Source organism: Protopterus annectens, chromosome 10.part0 (assembly GCF_019279795.1).
Source record: "Protopterus annectens isolate FY-2018-M chromosome 10.part0, PAN1.0, whole genome shotgun sequence".
Classification (NCBI taxonomy): Eukaryota; Metazoa; Chordata; order Ceratodontiformes; family Protopteridae; genus Protopterus; species Protopterus annectens.
Window position 1 is genome coordinate 721,681,429 of NC_056744.1, and position 18,148 is coordinate 721,699,576.

An 18,148-nucleotide genomic window follows, 5' to 3' on the forward strand; every position below is an offset into this window, starting at 1 on the left:
ACTACCCAAGTGTTAGGACTGCAGCAATGTGGGATGAAGAACATCTGCTCATCCACTGTGGCAGGATTTTTCTGAATATGGTAACTGGGAAGGGCATGGGCTAACTGGATTTAGTCACAAACAGCAAAAATGAAGCAGTAATTCAATTAAATACAGTTAACAAAATGCAATGCTGGCTTAAAATATACTTATTTGCAGGTTTTTTTCGGTGGATGCCTTGGATTTCAGTGCAGATGCAGATGCACTCCAGACCTCTGGCTAAAGTTGCCAAATGTTGACCAGCTCTGCTAAATTGAGCACAAACCCATGCAAAAGCAAGGCTTATACATAGGCAAATTTAAACAGTTTTAACAAGTACCAATGGGAAAGCCCCACCCAAAGTCAGCCTTTCTCCACCAATCTCCTGCTCAGAAAGGTCCTGAGCTACACACTTCTGCCAAAACAGTGCAGAGAAGCCCTCTTAATGTAAGATGGCTGGTTTAAGAGCACAGTGATACCAGTCCAGATTCAGCAGGTCTGAGTCTATCCTGTGCTGTGTAAGGCAAGAAAACACAATTTCTAAATGGGAGGGACTAAAGAAAAGTCACTTAAATGTCAAAATGAGTGTGTTTAGTAATATACTATTAGATGACCTCCAATGGTACCACCCTCTGCACAAACTGGCAGCTCTTCGAGCAGCTGTGAACAGGGGGAAACATTGGACAGCATTTCCTATAGAAGATTTTAAGTTGGAGAAGTTTGCTTATATGTAGGACAGTGAAGTTAAATGTCAATGAAACAGATCAAGTGCAAAAATATACTTGTATCAGCTTTGTAGGTCCAGATGGTTTTAAAAGCAAACAAAATCTTGTAGTCACAGGTGTCCAAGCCAGGCACAAGGAAGCTCTGAATAAATGAGCAAAATCTTACAAAAATGTAAGGCTTTTATACCAGCAGGATGAAAGACCTTTATAAATTTATACCCTCAGGCCAATCAGATAAAAACACAACAAGATAGTGACCAGCTGTTCCCACCTTGGATGCTCCCACAGGAGTGCAAAGAACCCTCCCCAATGTTAAACAACCTAGCTTTCAGCTCAAGTGCAGTAACAAATGCTTAAACAGAAGTTAAGAATTCCTTCAAGATCATAAATCCTTGGAAATAAGTTCACTTCTTCTTCTTTCGGCTGCTCCCGTTAGGGGTCGCCACAGCAGATCAACTGTTTCCATTTATTCCTGTCCTCTGCAACTTGCTCTGTCACACAAACCACCTGCATGTCCTCTCTCACCACATCCATAAACCTTATCTTAGGCCTTCCTCTTTTCTTGTTACCTGGCAGCTTCATCCTTAGCATCTTTTTCCCAATATACTCTGCATCCCTCCTCAGCATATGTCCAAACCAACATAATCTTGCCTCTCTGGCTTTGTCTCCAAACCTTCCAACCTGGGCTGACCCTCTAATATACGTATTCCTAATCCTGTCCATCCTCGTCACACCCAGTGCAAATCTTAACATCTTCAACTCTGCCACGTCAAGCTCTGACTCCTGCCTTTTTGTCAATGCCACTGTCTCCAACCCATATAACATAGCTGGTCTCACTACCCTCTTGTAGACCTTCCCTTTTACTCTTACTGGTACTTGTCTTTCACAAATCACTCCTGACACTCTTCTCCACCCTCTCCATCCTGCCTGTACTCTCTTCTTCACCTCTCTTCCACACTCACTATTACTCTGAACTGCTGATCCCAAGTACTTAAACTCATTCACCTTCGCCACCTCTACTCCCTGCATCCTCACCATTCCTCTATCCTCCCTCTCATTCACACACATATATTTTGTAAGTTCACTAACCCTGACAAATGATCACACAATACAAAAACTTTACAAAACTTAGAAATATTTTGTCAGACTGAGGAGAACTTTGGCAAACTCAGAACAGCTTTTGCAGAACACTGTTAACCTAAGAGCAGTATTGTAACAAACAGATGGATTTTCTTTAACAAAGTAAAGGCTGAAGAACAGTGATGAATTCAACCAAATCAATAAATGCAGCACAGAAATGTTAAATATCACTGAAACATTTAGAGCAAGCTCAAATAAATATACTTATATCAGCTTTGTATGTCCAGATGGTTTTAGAAGCAATCCAAGTCTTGCAGTCACAGGTGTCCACACCAGGCACAAGGAAGCTCTGAATAAATGAGCCATATTAATATTAACTATCCTGGAGTGATATATAACTGTCTTTCTCTAAGTTGAAGTAGTATAAAGTTATCAGTGGGACACTGCTAGAATTCCATAGCTGAAAGGCAACATTTCTGTAGTTAATATGAATGCTCTAAATACATGCAAATAAACTGTATATGTTTAATCACATTCTCCTCCTTGCTTATTCCTTGATATTTCATACAAGAATTCTACACTTTTCTTATTTTCTGATGTGGCCTCCTTCCAACCATGCCTTGGTCTGATCAAGGCTGGTGATACAGCCTAAAGGGCTTACTTTGATTTTTACCTTTATTTTTAATAAATCAGGATCGTGCTTGGAGCTGTTGTCTTGTTTGTATTCGTTTATTTTGTATTGGTTATAACCATGCCTTATGTCAACCTATACAAGTTAACTCAAGACATTTATTTCAGCAGAAGCATCAAAATAAACAAAATTTTCACCCACATGATGTCACTAGTAAACGCTTCTTAGCATATATGAAGCAACAAAATGTAATATCACAAGGATGGGACTATGTTTTTACCCATCAAAACTCAATACCTGCTTTGATTAAGTCTGCTTTTTTGTCAAAATATGCAAGATGTTTATTTTCAATATTTTGGTGGCTCATCCACTTTTCAGTGAAACACTACTGCAAAAAGCAGTCTAAAAAGCAATTTTTAGTCAATGACTTGTACAGTTACTCTCCCCCTTCACCCTAGATGAACCTATGTCTTCAATATCACCATCAGTTCCATATGACCAACTTACCTCCCTGATGCTGCTCCTCAACAATTCCTAAGTACTTGGAAGACTAGAACACATTCTTTTAAACTTTTCATTTGAAAGTGCTACTTGTTTTGAAGAAGAACTTCAGAATTTTATTAATGTGCACATATGAACGGTATGAATGAAAATGGCAGAAATGTTACCATCAGCTACTGTCCAACAACCAAGAGCCAACTACTAGTTTTCTAGCATTTACTGTTAATCTTTCCACTTCTAGCAATTAGAGCCATGCCCCTTTCAGAATTCCCTTCATCTGTCATATGCTGCCATGTCTAACCACTAATTTTAGGTGTTTTCAAACAATCAGATTACTTTAGTATAAGTGCCAGTGCTACTGCTACATCAGAATCAACTACAAATAATAATTTTATTCTACATACCTGCTTACAGTAGACCTTAACAAGATTAAAAACAAATCCTCTATCCATGACAGAAAACAGATCAGTAAGGAAAAACGCAAGACTCATATTCAGTCTTTCAATTAATTCAACATCCTGTAAAACAAAGAAAAAGAAGGGGCATCAAAAAAGCTGCACTCTAGAAAAACAAGTATATGCAGTCTTATACTGCTATCTGATTGCATTACCTTTTGGTATCTAGAAATAATATCTCCAGCTATTGTGCTAACCAAAGCAGTTATGTCATCCATAAAACGTTCTGGAAAGCGTGTTTTTCGAGAAGAATCAAGCTTGTCTGTAAAATGCAAGTGATATATCATGCTTTTCACCTAAAGAAAGAAAAAATGAAACTTATTAAAACATGAATGCACCTGCAAAACAAAGGGGAAAAAGCTAACTTCTTGGTTCTAAACAATACAGCTTAATGCAGTACTGTAGCACACTATACAACAGTATTATATCACTAACATATACTGAAATAAAGGAAGAATGCCTTAACAGAAAATGCATACAAACCTGGCTCCTTTTCAGAACTGTGACACCCATCAAAAAGTCTTGACACGTTAAAATGCAAATTACGATCCAACTAAAATAACAGAACATTTTGAAACTTGCTCTAATACATTTTGATTTCTCCCCATCTCTTGTAATAACATTGTCAATGAGACAGTGCTAGAATATTCCAAGGCAAATTACTACCAAACCGTTGTACCTCAGAATAGGAGGAATACTTTTAAGATAACTCAATCTCATAGTTAGTACATATTATATTCACAGTTGTTCCGCGGTTCCAGGGATCACAATCACCATCTTTGAACATTCAATAGGTACCGTACAAATATATATCTTTGTTCTGTTGCTCAACAACTATTTCTTCAAGGCACATATTTTTTGTAAGCATTCAGGAACTTGACAAGATTGCTACTAAAATGAGCCCCATTCCCAAAAGATGTTAGCAATCTTAACACCATACGTAATTTTTCAAGTTTTCAAATTACAGTGTTAGAATTAAGTTGACATGTGAGTCACAGACTTGCGCTCTGACAGACAAGCAAAGGATGGGCTAACCACAAGAAAGCATATATATATATATATATATATATATATATATATGTATATATATATATATATATATATATCTATCTATATCTATATATACTGCTGAGGCTGAAATACTATTTTGTACATACTTAAAAATCCATCCATCCTCAACCTTTTTTTCCCATTTTGCACATGGGATCGGGGTGTCACTTCCACAGTGACAACCATCTCGAGCCAAGGTTTACATCGCTGGGTGGCTAGCCCTGACACAGTAATTCATTCACACCACTCACTCATGCACACACGGTCACCTATGGCCAATTTAGTGTGTTCAATCTACCTACTGCATGTCCTTGGAATGTGGGAGGAAACCAGAGCACCAAGAGGAAACCCACGTGGCCGCAGGGAGGACATACAGACTCCGCACAGAAGGCACCCCAGCCGAGAACCAAAACGGAGAACCTCTTGCTGTGAGGTGACAATGCTAACTGCTGCACCACAGTGGGCACCCTTAAAAAATGTCTGTTCTTATGTACAAGGTAAAGAGCAGGAATAGGTGAGATTGTTTCATGAAAAGACAAAACTAATAATCTTATAAATACATACTTCTTGCTAAATTCTGCTGAGAAGAATCATCTTGCCAACTGCCTGACTATTAAAATGAACTGCTTGTATCTTGTGAAACCATACCTGATTAAACATATCTGTTAAGTGTGTTTACAGTTAAAATCATTTGTAAGGGAGACTGGTTCCACTCAATTACCAGGGTTCAAGGGGTTACTACTCCCTCACAAATGCTAGTAATGGAAAATACAGTCTGCAGATACTGTTACAGTGAGACGTAAAATGAACTTTGTAAATTACATAACCTGTTTCAGAGGGGTAGGTATTGTGAAATAATGCTTTTAATTAAGACAATACATGTTTCACAGTAAGATTAAACTGCACAGAGAATTTAAATGGACCTGTTCAGGGTCCTACTATATACACAAGTGGGATTTGTGGGATTTCAGCAAAAGTTTCCATGTTTGCGGGCCACTGCTGTTTTATTAGGTGCCTTCTATCCCCACACCTGCAGACCATCAAGCTTCCTACAATGGAACTACGTCTGCCCAGTCCAAAGTATTAGGGAATTATACTAGAATAGTATAAGGGTGACAGTCATCCGGAGGTGCAGCAGTGGGGGTATTTTGTATGGTATAATCCTACTCCTAAGGAGGAGGATCAAGTTACGCTCATTATTGTGGTGACTCGCAAAGCCTTTCCCTCTGTGAATGTATGCTTCCATACTCATTAATAAAGGCTACCCATCAGGCAAATAGCTTAATGAGCTGAGATTCCCACTTCTTAGTATAAGCACTATGACACTGCCTCCTCCTCTGAGGGTTTATAGCTTGTATGCATCCTGCTCTATCAAGCCTGACTCCCCAGGATGGCCACTACCTGTACTCCCCTGCCAGCTCAGTCAAGCCACTGACTCAACATGGGTTGCCACAGCTGTAGTTCAGGTTTTTCCTTCAACACCACTAGATCTGGTTTGTAAACCAGTACCATAATCAATGCAAATCCATGGGTAAAGATGTCAATTCATATTCCCAAATCCTGAGAAAAAGCACCAGGTTGTCCATATTAAACTAAGAAAGAAAATATAACTGTAAAATCCTAAATTTTTAAAGTCTAGTGCATAGTGGCACAGGGGAAGACTAGTGCAGAAGCCTTAAGTGAGCAAACAAAGTGCACCTGATTCCACTTATTAAAACCATAACTGGAAAACTAAATGAACTAATTTAAAAGCTCCCACTTCAAATGGATACACTGTTCTATGCATGTCAATGACTGATGATCATAATCTTTGAATAAGCAAATTCTTTAGACCACTGTTAGACATTCCATTCAATGTAACAGTATCTATTTCAAATCCTGATCTAGTGGTTCTATATACACTAAAATAAACAGGAACAATTAGCCCATGTAGATGAAGTATCCAAAAGAAACAGTCAAGTACTTTGTTTCATTATTAGGCATACAGGAGCACAGTTCATTCTGCACACTGATAAATCAAAGGCTTTCCAAACAGCTTGGACTGTTCCACTACTAATCTTAGTATATTAACTGGGATACCAGCAGGTCCCATTTCCTCTTCAACAGGACCCTAAGTAAGTTGGACAGCATGACCACAAATAATCTGCAATTTATGTTAGTCATCACAGCTGATTTACAAGAAATTACCTGAAGGGACTGCTTTATTGGTTTACAAATACAGGACATCAATGCATTTTCCAGGTGAGTAAGGAAGTGAGGCCGGGGGGCTAGAAGGCTCACTGCTACAAACTGCTTGGGAGGCTGCCAGATGATGTGACCCTAAAACATGGTGGACTGAAAAAAGTCCATCAGGAACCCTGCCAGCTCTAGTCCCTTGTTTTTAACATCCCCTTAATTTCCTGATATAGTTTGAATACTATGACCAGAATAATTTTCCAGTCAGCCTCACTAAAGGTGAACAGAGGGAATGACTTAATAAACACTCTACTGTGCGACTCTGAGCAAATCCCTTAAGTACATACTGCTGCCAGGTTGCCACTCAAAAGAGGCACTTTTATTATTATAGTTATCTTATTAAACATCAAATGTTCATTTTTATGTGCTGTGCAATTCCCACGCAAGGTGCACAAGTTATTTTGGCACCAGTTATGGATACATCCTTTAATAATGGCATTTTTTTTTAACAAGAAACATCTTTATTAAATGATCATATATGACATAAGTAATCTTACATTTACATAAATGAAAACAAACCATGTTGATACAATTCCAGTTGCAAACATTATACATTACAAGCCACATTGACACAATTGTAGTTGCAAACAGCATACATCACTTACAATCTTTCTAGTCACGGTCAGTCAAACATTACATAACTCATTCAAATCCTGCCTTCTTTTAAACGCGTTCCTTCTCTGCATATATTCTTCCCACAATTCCCATTTTTTCTTATGTAATTTGATCTTATCCTTTTCTAAAGATGTCAATTCCAGTTGTTGTATGTCTGTTACTATATCCACTACTTCTAGTACAGTTGGTTTAGACTTTGACTTCCATTTTCTACTACTAATTGTTTTTGTAAACAATTTCTGATTCTGTACATAAAAAAAAAATCATTTTTTTTTTACTAAATTGCTCACCCAGTATCTCTGACAAAGCAGTCTGCAGGGAATCTTTAAAGTCTGCCGACTCATTACAATCCCAGAAAATCTGCAGAAATATTTTTTGGAGTCTACTTGAGGTACAAAAATACCTATGTAAACACTTCCAAGCAAAGATCTTAAACCTTCTAGATTTAGTTGCATATTTGGGAGATAAACATATATCCCCCATTGTTTCTTTGTGAGCTACTTATCCAGTCTCTCTTCCCAAATCCTTTCTAACCTCCTCTGAATGATTCTTATAGTTATCATGCAATATTTTATATACTTAACTTACTAATTACTCCTTTTTTTAATGGCAGTTTCTGTTTAGGATTCTATTAAAAACTCTACCAGTGCTGGTGTTTCATTTAGGGCCCTCTACTCTTTCTCTTTGCCTATACTCTGATATCAATCCTTGATAGTGAAGGCAATCTGTGACCTGCAGTCGAAATAAATTATTGGTGTCTTCCCATTCTATTACCTTTCCCTCTCTAGTTATTTGCTACCAATACGTTGGTTCCTTTGCCAGTTTCCTCCAATAAATTCCAGTCCTCTCTTGCTTACTGTCTGCATCCCTAATTGTAGTCATCCCTATCGGCAGAATTTCCTTTCTCCATTCCCATGTTGGGTTAGTATTCAGAATACTTTTTGCCACTTTATGAATATAATATTCTGTATCATTGTGTTATGCTCCTTAAAGGTCTGCATTCAAAATCCTAGTCTCTCCTTATTTCTTGAGCTTCTCCTCTGTTTCATCATCAGCTCTTTCCAATTTAAATTATAATTTTCTGCTTGTGCTATGTAAAGGAGCCTAAACTGTGTTGCTCTGACATACCCCTTCAAATCGGGTAATCCCAAGCTGCCTTTTTCTACTGGAAGAATCAGCTTATCCCATTTGACTCTTGCCATCTTCCCCTCCCAGATAAAATTCTTCAGCTCTTTATGAATTGCTATCCACAGCTTCTCCTCTGGTTGATAAAAATATGCCTGACCTGTGCATAAGACTAAAGAGACTAAAAACATTTTAACTGCTTGCATCTTACTATCCATATCCCTATAACGCAGCTTCCATTTTCTTAGTTTTTACATTTTCTTTTGTTTAGTCTCTTCCCTCACATCCTTAGCTGCCACATCTGAATCACTTTAATCCATACTCCTAAATACTTCATTTTATCATGTCCCCATAAATATGGATATTGATGAACAAATTTGTTAGGGTACATAATTTACCGGTATTGCCTTTGTTTTATCTTCATTAATTTTGTATCCTGAAAAGATATGAACCTGTCTCAAAATGTTCCACAACATTGTAATATCCCTTTCTGGTTTTGTCAAGTATAAAACAATCTCATCGGCAAATACAGCTAGCTTTTCTTGACTACCATACCAATTATATTTTTGGATTTCTGAGTCTGTTATTTTTTTGCCAATGGTTCTAAACATAATGGAAATAACAAAAGGGAGAGAAGACACCCCTGCCTGGTTCCTCTGTTCAAGCAGAAATTATCAAAGGGCCCCACCCACTTTAATTTTCACCTCCAATCCCTCATATATCCTACTAATCAACATTATAATTTTATTAGGAAATGCAAATTCTTCCATTCCCCTGCTCAAAGTCCCAGCTTACTCTGTCAAATGCTTTCTCTGCATCAAGGACCCACCAACAACAATGGTATTTTCATACAGTTCGCTTCCCTCTGGATTGTCAATGTTCTGTTAGTGATGTCGAATGTTTGCCTCCCCTCCACAAAAATCACACTGATCCATATCTATCAATTTTGGCATCAAGTTTGCCATTCTTTTAGCCATTAAAGACAAACACTATCATCATGGTTTAGCATTGAAATAGGCCTGTATGAAGCTGGATCTGATGGATCTTTACCCTGTTTAGGTATCACGGCTACCACCACTTTCTTACAGTATGTTGGCACTTCTCTTTCTTTTAAAGTACTACTAAACAAAACCTTTCATATCTTTCTCATTTTTTTTTCTTAGCTTCCAAACTTCCACAGGAATACCATCTATTCCTGGGGACTTTCCTATAGATTGGTAATACATTACCATTTTTATCTCATCTACTCCTATCCTGTTAGTAAATGAGCCTCATCTACCGCTAACCTTGGCATATTTAATTCTTCCATAAACATTTCCATTTGTACCTTTTCTTGAATTCCATATTTCTCTGCTTTATACAGATTTTCAAAGAATTTACGAAATACTTCTAATATTTCTTTAAGATCTCGTTATCTTCCTTGTTATAGGCGCCCTACGCTTGGTGACAGCCCTTTCTACTTTCTGTTGCCTGAGTCGTTGTGATAAAAGTTTTTGTGCTCTAGAGTTATCAAACAGTTGCTTAACAGCAACCTTTCTAAACTTGTGCATACTATCAAGGTAATCCCTTATTTTCTGTTTGGAATTCTGCAATTGCCCCTACTCTGCAATACTTTAACACTTGTCAGTCCCTCTAAATAATTCTTGTTACTTCTTAATCATATCTCCCTTTATTTTACTTCCATCCTATTTTTAAATTCCACTTTAATTTTATCCCACTCCCCAGCTATATTTTCAGAAGAAATTTCTATCTTCTCTAATAGCTCCCGAATAATTTCCACTACCCATTCCTTAAACTCTCTTTTTAACAGATAGATGGGACAGCACCAGTGTCTCATTTTTATTTCATTACCCCGTGTTTTTATTTTAATTATTGGAACGTGATCTAAAATAGTTACCTAGGCCATATTAAGACCTTTAACTAAATGCACATCTTCCTGTGAAATGTATATTCTGTCTAGCCTACCCCAGTTTTTGTATCTTAGGGAAAATACGTAAATTCATTCTGAAATCCTAGTACTGAATTCACATCTTCCATGCCAAATATTTTTATAAATTTCTTCAAAAAAATCTACCCTACTTTGTTACATCTTCCCCTTTGGGGCCCCTAGATACATCTTCACTGTTGCAGATTAAATTCCAGTCCCCACCTACAAGTAATATTCCATGCTGAAAGCGGATTATTTCTCCAGAATTTTCTTAAGCTCCACTACAGCAGTTTTCCGTGGAACATAAATACATGCCAGTGTAATCATCCTTCCTTGCCAGCAGACTCTTAATACTACAAATCTGCCATTATTATCTTTTTCACCCTCCTCTATCACTATTGGAACTCCTATTAATATACGTACTCCTCTTTTCCTTTGCTTTACGTATTCCACTGAATAACCATCCTAATTTACATGTTTATTTCTTTACAAGTGTGTCTTCTGTAGCATAGCTATTTGCACTCCACATTTTTTAATACAGTTCACTACTCTTTTTTGCATTCCCTGTGGGACCATTGATGTTTAAAGACATTACAAAAAGCATCATTGGCTTGAAAGGTTATTCCCTCCTTTTATGTATAACAGCATGTTTGTTGAATGCCTAGTTTGAATAAAATCATGCAGTACTAAAATATACCATTAAAATTTTTTACTTAGTTAACTTTCTCCTTCCTCTTCCTTTTCCTGAGTGTTTTTCCAAACATTAATAACACGAAGTAGGGCATAGGCTTTAGAGTCCCCTACAAGTTTAACAAAGTCAAAAAAGTCAAAAATTTCCAGATTTTCTTGTTCTGTCATGTTTCACATATATAACTATTGCTCTGTAATCTCACATTTGTCAATTTCCAAGGTACTAGTTTTATTCCTGTTCATATCTCCATCTCCCAAATCATGTCTGCTTCATTTCCAACCTACTTTTCAAACTTCTAGTCAACTCTTGTGCTTTTTCCTTCTCTCAACCATTTTCGATTGAAACACTTGTAAAGGTTTCAATGGCACAGTCTCTCTGTGGTTTTTATTACCTAAAAGAACAAGCAGCAGATCTCCTCCTGTTTCACAGCTCACTTTTTGTTGGGACAAACATTTGTATTTCTTCCTTAGGATGTACTTCATCAAAAAATGATTTTGCCCCTCCAGGGAGAAATATTTTGAAGATAGCTGGGTACAGCAGTCAGTCTCATGCCTGCTTGACATTCTCTAAATAATGGAATAAATTTATTCCTATTCTTTCTGGTGTACAATGACTATTCATTCACCACAAATATTCTGCTATCTCCTACTTTTAGTACTTTGTCCTTTTGTCACAGTTTTGTCAAAATCAACTCCTTCTGCTGGTAAGATTACATGTTTACTTGTAACGGTCTAGGTTGTTTTCCCATAGCCAGGTATGCAGCAAACACATAATGTGGCCTTTCAATTAACAGTTTCTGATGTGGAATACCAGTCCAGTTGCTTATTTGTGTTTTCATAAAATTAATGCATTCAATTCCTTCTAGCTTCTCTGCTACAGCATAAAATCTCAGGTTTTCCCTACGTAATCTGTCTTCTAATTCTATTATTTTTTTAAAAAATCACCTTCGGACAGTCTCATACTCAGCCAGCCTTTTGTTCATTTTAATCTCTGAGTTTTGCAGTTTTATCACCTTATCTGAATATCTGTTTAAAGCTTCTTTCATTTTTTCCAGCCTTTTGTTGTTTCAGTTGATATACTCCATCAGTGTTTCATTTATTTTATGCATGCAGTTACCTTATACTTTCCTAGAGATTACTGCAAGTCATGCCTGAAGTTTGCACTGCTTTTTGCTGAACAGCTGCAGTACCTCTTACAGTCAGTGTTTCTTCATCACTTTTTGTGGCTGATTTTCCTTCAGGCCCTCTGCATTTTTTTTCCTGGCATCCATGCACTGCACTTAACAGCCAGTTACTGAAATTTACCGAGAAATTAAGCTCCAATGGCTTTCTTTGCTAAGCTTCTGTTTTCACACTGGGAAAGATAGAATTAAGCTGTTACTCAATGTGCACACATCTTGGAGGTCCTTAATAATGACATGTTTATACTATAACTTGCCATTGTTAAGCATGTAAATCCATACATCACAATTATTCTGTATAGTCTTGACCTCTAATATGATTTAGTGCTGCTCTTTAACAAAAAATTTCAAACACACAAGTTAACTTACAATATGTGACAGCATCTACGAACTTGTGATGATATTGTTTTATTATCACTATATTACAAATCTTAAATGTTGAACCAGTGACTTCATACCTTGCATTACAGTCTACGTCACTTAACTAGAGCTACATCAAAGGTATTTTGTTCTGTGTTAATGTCCTCTTCAAGCTCAATTTCCATTAAAGAATTCCATATAGTTTAATTTTTTATCAGGGAGTTCTAATTTTGTTTTCTAATGGTTCTCACTTCCACATTTTTAATTTTGCATACCCATCCTTTTCTTCACCTCTTACTAATGGCATGTCTTTGGTTTTCCATTTTCTAGGTATGTATTTCTTAGTGACTATCAACACAAAAGATTACACTCTTCTGTATTTGCTATTTTACACCAGCTAAAGAAGAACATCTCTACACAGATTAAATTTTCTTCCAAGTATAAATGTCATCATATTACTCAAATAATTTTTGCACTGAAACAGCAACTCAGACTTTCTGAACCATCTCCAACATATGCCTCTTGTCTGTGGGAACATTTTTTTCAATTTGTGTAGGAATATAGAAATACCAGTACATTTATTCCCATGCAAAAATTTCACATTTTCTTAAAAGTAGTTGCATACAAGGAATAAGACACCTGTCCCTTCAACTAAACATCTTTAACACCTCTAATCATTCAGTACATGCTACTTTTAAATTCATACCATCTTAAATAGTTAAATTCATACTCTATTAAATAGTTTTCTCAAATTTAATATTGCTTTAGAAGCTCTGCTTAGTACTCTGTCATTTCTGTTGTAGCCTCAGTTATAAAATCTACTAATTGTGGTTTAACAAATTTACTATCCAGCCTCTGCATATCATCCTTCAACAAAATATTAAACCACTATATGTAAGTTGATCTGAGTTCAATAACCCAAATATTTATCTAGCTTTATCTCATTTTATTATTTTTATTTTATTTATTTGACATTTGTTGACCAGGATTGTCCAACTGGACAGCAGGTATCTGTTTTCCGAGACCCGGGGAGAAAAGCTTTATTGTATGCAATAAAGGTCGATGTACATACACAGCGAAACACAAAAACGGCAAAAATCAAAATGCCGAACATGTTTCGTCAGCAAAACGCGCCACACAGGTAAGTACAAAATAAAAAAAAAAATAGATTAACATGCTTATCACCCCCATGTGGGGGGCTTTGCCCTCCACAAACCTCTTCTTAAATATACCAACTCCGAGACCGTACTACAGTGGGGAAAAGGATACATTTCCTTATCCCCACCACCAAGCTGCTGGCTAGGAAACACGTTCGGCATTTTGATTTTCACCATTTACGTGTTTCGCTGTGTATGTACATCGACCTTTATGTGTCAATGTACATACATTTGCATTTTAGATCTTTCGTGTTTCTAATATGTAACCCTTTGGACAGATCACCACCACACTACATCCTAGTTTGAGCTCCTCTGTGGGCATTAAATGTTAATGTCTATATTTGTGGAAAAACAAATGCCTCAAAAGATCTCTTCTAAATTGCCAAATTACACTGTCATATGCATTTTAAACATTCAGACTTATTGACATTATTATTGTCCAGTGCATCCTTTTAAATCATAATGATTCTATTAATGTTGTCAAAAGTATGCTTACCTTCAATAAACTCACAATGATCTATTCTATTACTCTGGGCAATAACAATGCCAATCTTTTTGTCAAAAATCTTCATAAACACTTTGTGGTCATAGCTTCAGAGTTACATACTAGGCTAATGACCACCAAGGACTTTATAAGCCTAGCCATGCAACCTAACTCAATTGAGTTCCCATGTACTTTGGGTGTCTATTAGGAGTATGTTAGTTTGGAGGTGGCCAAGGGCTTTGTGGGGGGGGGGGTATGTTAGTTAGGCAATATTTTACTTACTGTCTTGCTTCTGTTGATTAGAGACACGGGGGCCAGACCAGGGGTGAATTTATGATTTCCCTTCCAGTGGTCAATGCTACTTTTGAACAGAGTCAGGGATGAATTCTGCCACACATGGAGTGAGAACCTATTCCATACTGTGGCATACTTTGAGACACATATCAGTCATATCAGCATGTTTTATTTATGTTTATGTCAGGGGCAAAGTTTAAATCCTTGGATCTACTTTTTTTCTAGTGTTGTTCAATCTGTGGATGTACAAAGAATCCATCAGGGCTGGATATGTGAATGCCTTTCATGACAGGCTTAGACCACCTCTCAGTAACCTGCAGGAGACTTGAGTATAGAGACAGGGCCTTAAGGAGATCTTTGTAGGGCAGTGCGTTATTATCCTTTACTCTCCTGGTGAAGAATGTCTGGGGCATTCCAGCTGTTGCAAATGCCTGGTCAGGTACACAATAAAAGGGGGCACTAGACCAAGTAAAATGGTACTATAACTTACTTGGACCTGGATGCCAAATCCTTACTTATAAGTTGGACAACACAGAATAACTTTTGTACTGTCTTGGGTACATCCATGTTGAAGGCCAGATTATTGTTTACATATGTTCCCAGATCCTTACCTACTGGGTCAATGCTTAGCGGGTGTTTTATTGATGGAGTAATTGACTGCGTGGACGTTTTCACAAAGGGCAGTATAATGCACTTCTTAGAGTTGAGTTTTAAACTATGGCTTTGGCACCAGTCATTTGTCTGTGTTAGACCCACTTGGAAGATGTTAGTGTCATGGAGGAATCTAGGACAGCTCTGCTAATTTACATTCATCTGTGAACTCAGTGAGGCACAGGCTCTTGAAATTAGCTTGGACTTCCGAGAAGTAGATGTCAAACAGTAGTGGGCCCAGCATGGATCCCCTAAGGTACTCTGCTGCTGACCGGTCTCTTGGCAGAGGAAGTCTCACCAATCCTGACTTTTTAGGTCCTATTGAGAGCCAGCTGGCAATCCAGTGAGTTATGTAGGGATTTGTACCTAGCTCAGTGACTTTGTCAACAATACTTAAGTGGGGGATCTTATCAAAAGTATTAGTCAGGTCAAGGTAGGCAGTATGCGCAGTCTTTCCCATCCATTGCCTTGTTAATCCTCTCAAAGATTTCTACCAGGTTAAGCAAGCAAGACCTTACCTTTGCAAAGCTAAACTGTGGTGGGTCTAGAGTCTGCAGGGTGCCAATATCCTTGATGATAATTTCCGTGACAATTCGTTCCATAGCTTTGGATATTAGACTTGTTAGATTAATGGGTCTGTAACTTTAGGAGTCTGTTGATGGACTACTTTTTTGAAGAGGGATATCAGTTGCAATCCTCCATTCACTTGCTATGTAACCTGTTTTGAGGCTGTAGTTGAAAAGTGCCTCAAAAGCTCCTGAAAAGTCATGTCTTAAGCTACCTAATTGTTGGAATACTGTTAATTCAGAACTGAAATGGGAATGCATGACCCAGTATCAGAAAGATCTTTCTTCTCTTCTGGTATAACTACTAATACCAGTACTGTTTATTTCCTAGTCAAGCACATACCCTCATCTAGAAAAGTATTTAACAAGTACTAGCCAGACTTATTTCCTGTTCCATCTTTTTCTACACTTGTAATGGATTTCCATCACTCTGGTTTCGTTAATTTCATTTTTTTTTATTTCCAGCACTAATAACCTCATTTCTATTTCTGTTAGTTTAGAAAGCTGTAACTGTCTCAAATATAATGCCATTCCCTGTGTGTTACTCTCAACCTCAACATCTTGTTTATAAAATGTACTGTAATAGCATAACACTGCATTCATAATTTTTCCTGGGTCACCTTCTACCTTACCATTCTCATAATTCTTGATTTTAGTTACCATAATCTCAAACTTTTGCTGCCTCAAACACTAAACCATCAATTTTGTTACTATATGGTTCATGTCAGAACCCACGGTAGTGGTGCTGTGGTAGCGTTGTCGCCTCACAGCAAGACGCTGTTGTGTTCGATTCTCAGCTAGAGCATCTTCTATGTGGAGGCATGCGTGAATGGGCGTGCCTTCGTTGAAGGTTGTGCGTGAGGGCTGGTAACTCGGCACGTAAAAATCCACTACCAAACATTAGCAGACCGGAGTTCCGCTGTGGCGACCCCTAACCGGGATAAGCCGAAAGACACAACATGGTTCATGTCAGAAAATTGCTGTTTAAAAAACATTATAATAGGTTCATGACCACTTTCTATGTATTCTTGCAAGGACATTTTAGCTTCTTTTAACCGTTCTTCAGCCTGCTGTGTTTCACTTTCAATTTTACTTCTATAAATCCCTTACTTTTTAAGCCCTCTACATATCTACTGTGACTATTACTTCATGTTGAGTTTGCTTTCCGTGAAACTGCAAGTGAAACTTTCAGTTTATAATTATTCCAGTTTCCAAGCTCTTTACTGCTTGATTCAAAATATTTTAATGAAAGGTTGACCTACTCAGTCATTACACAATTTCTTTTCAGAAGAAATCCAGGAAGATGCAAATGTTTGCCACAAATTTTTTTTTCCTTGCTTACAAAATTTAATTTGTATAGGTGTATGGTCTGATACTATGACAGGACTTCTGTGATTTGCACCCAGTTACAATTTTTTCAGTATGTGACTTCTATCTAATCTTACCCAAGGACCATATTCCAATGTATTCCTTTTTATTTTCATTGAATCCATCTCTCTCTACTATAAATTTTCCCTGCCTATCCTTCACTTGTTTCTCAAACTTTATTCTGATACTCTTTATAATTAATATTAAGACCCCTTTTTGGTTTGCTTCTATACATGCAAGGACACATGCCTTCCTACTTTTCTTTACAAAGCATTTGTGTTTTTTATGATTTGGGTGTGCTTCTTGCAATGTCATCTGTGCATTTCTCTTGTAAATTTAAGTCAGCATCTTATCCCGTTTCCTCCTGTCCACCAACTCGTTAACTTACCACACTAATAAGCCCAATTGTGCATAATAAAACTCATTAATAACCAAATACTCCTTTGAGGAACCACTATAACGGTTACATATTTAATGATTTTGTCCTTTATTGTTAAGACGTCATAAAAATGAATGTCCATTTAAAAATATGTCTATTTATAGCCCAATTTACAATCACATTAAAACCAAAGTACTAGGTTTATAATTTAACAGCTGTATTATTTAAAATACAGTTAATGTTCAAACTATCATTTAACCCTGGACATACATTTTCTCCTAACCTATGTTGCTAACACAGTTCTTTTATTTCAAGCAAGTTCTTAACGTGTCCTTTAAAAAACCCGATTTCTACCCAGTCAAGAACAAAAAATGCATAGTTTTTACAATTCATACATATTGCAGAGTGCTTAAGCAAAGCATTATTTTCATCTTTTTTCTTGATGCCAGTACGTGTGTGCAAACCTGCTTTGACAGTTCCTGATTGATCTTATCTACATAGAAGAAATCATAATTCTCACAGGTAGGGATATACAGAACCCCTGTACTGTTAGGGCTGATGTGTCATCTAGTACCTATGGATCTGTCATATCCTTTTATAGTCCTGTATAAAGTATTTATCATGTATTTCCACATCTTACAAAACCCAAAGAAAAA

General features: G+C 37.1%; 1 protein-coding gene across 1 annotated transcript in view; it reads right to left on the reverse strand.

The window, feature by feature from the left end:
* The window catches only part of DOCK7 (dedicator of cytokinesis 7), a 3,076,229-nt gene that overhangs the window by 1,040,679 nt on the left and 2,017,402 nt on the right, over nucleotides 1-18,148 (reverse strand). Inside the window, exons 26-27 of the mRNA XM_044085545.1 lie at nucleotides 3,566-3,706; nucleotides 3,360-3,473 (exon numbers count right to left, since the gene is read on the reverse strand). Coding sequence (XP_043941480.1) covers nucleotides 3,360-3,473; nucleotides 3,566-3,706 — 255 coding nt within the window. The remainder of the gene's footprint in view (nucleotides 1-3,359; nucleotides 3,474-3,565; nucleotides 3,707-18,148) is intronic.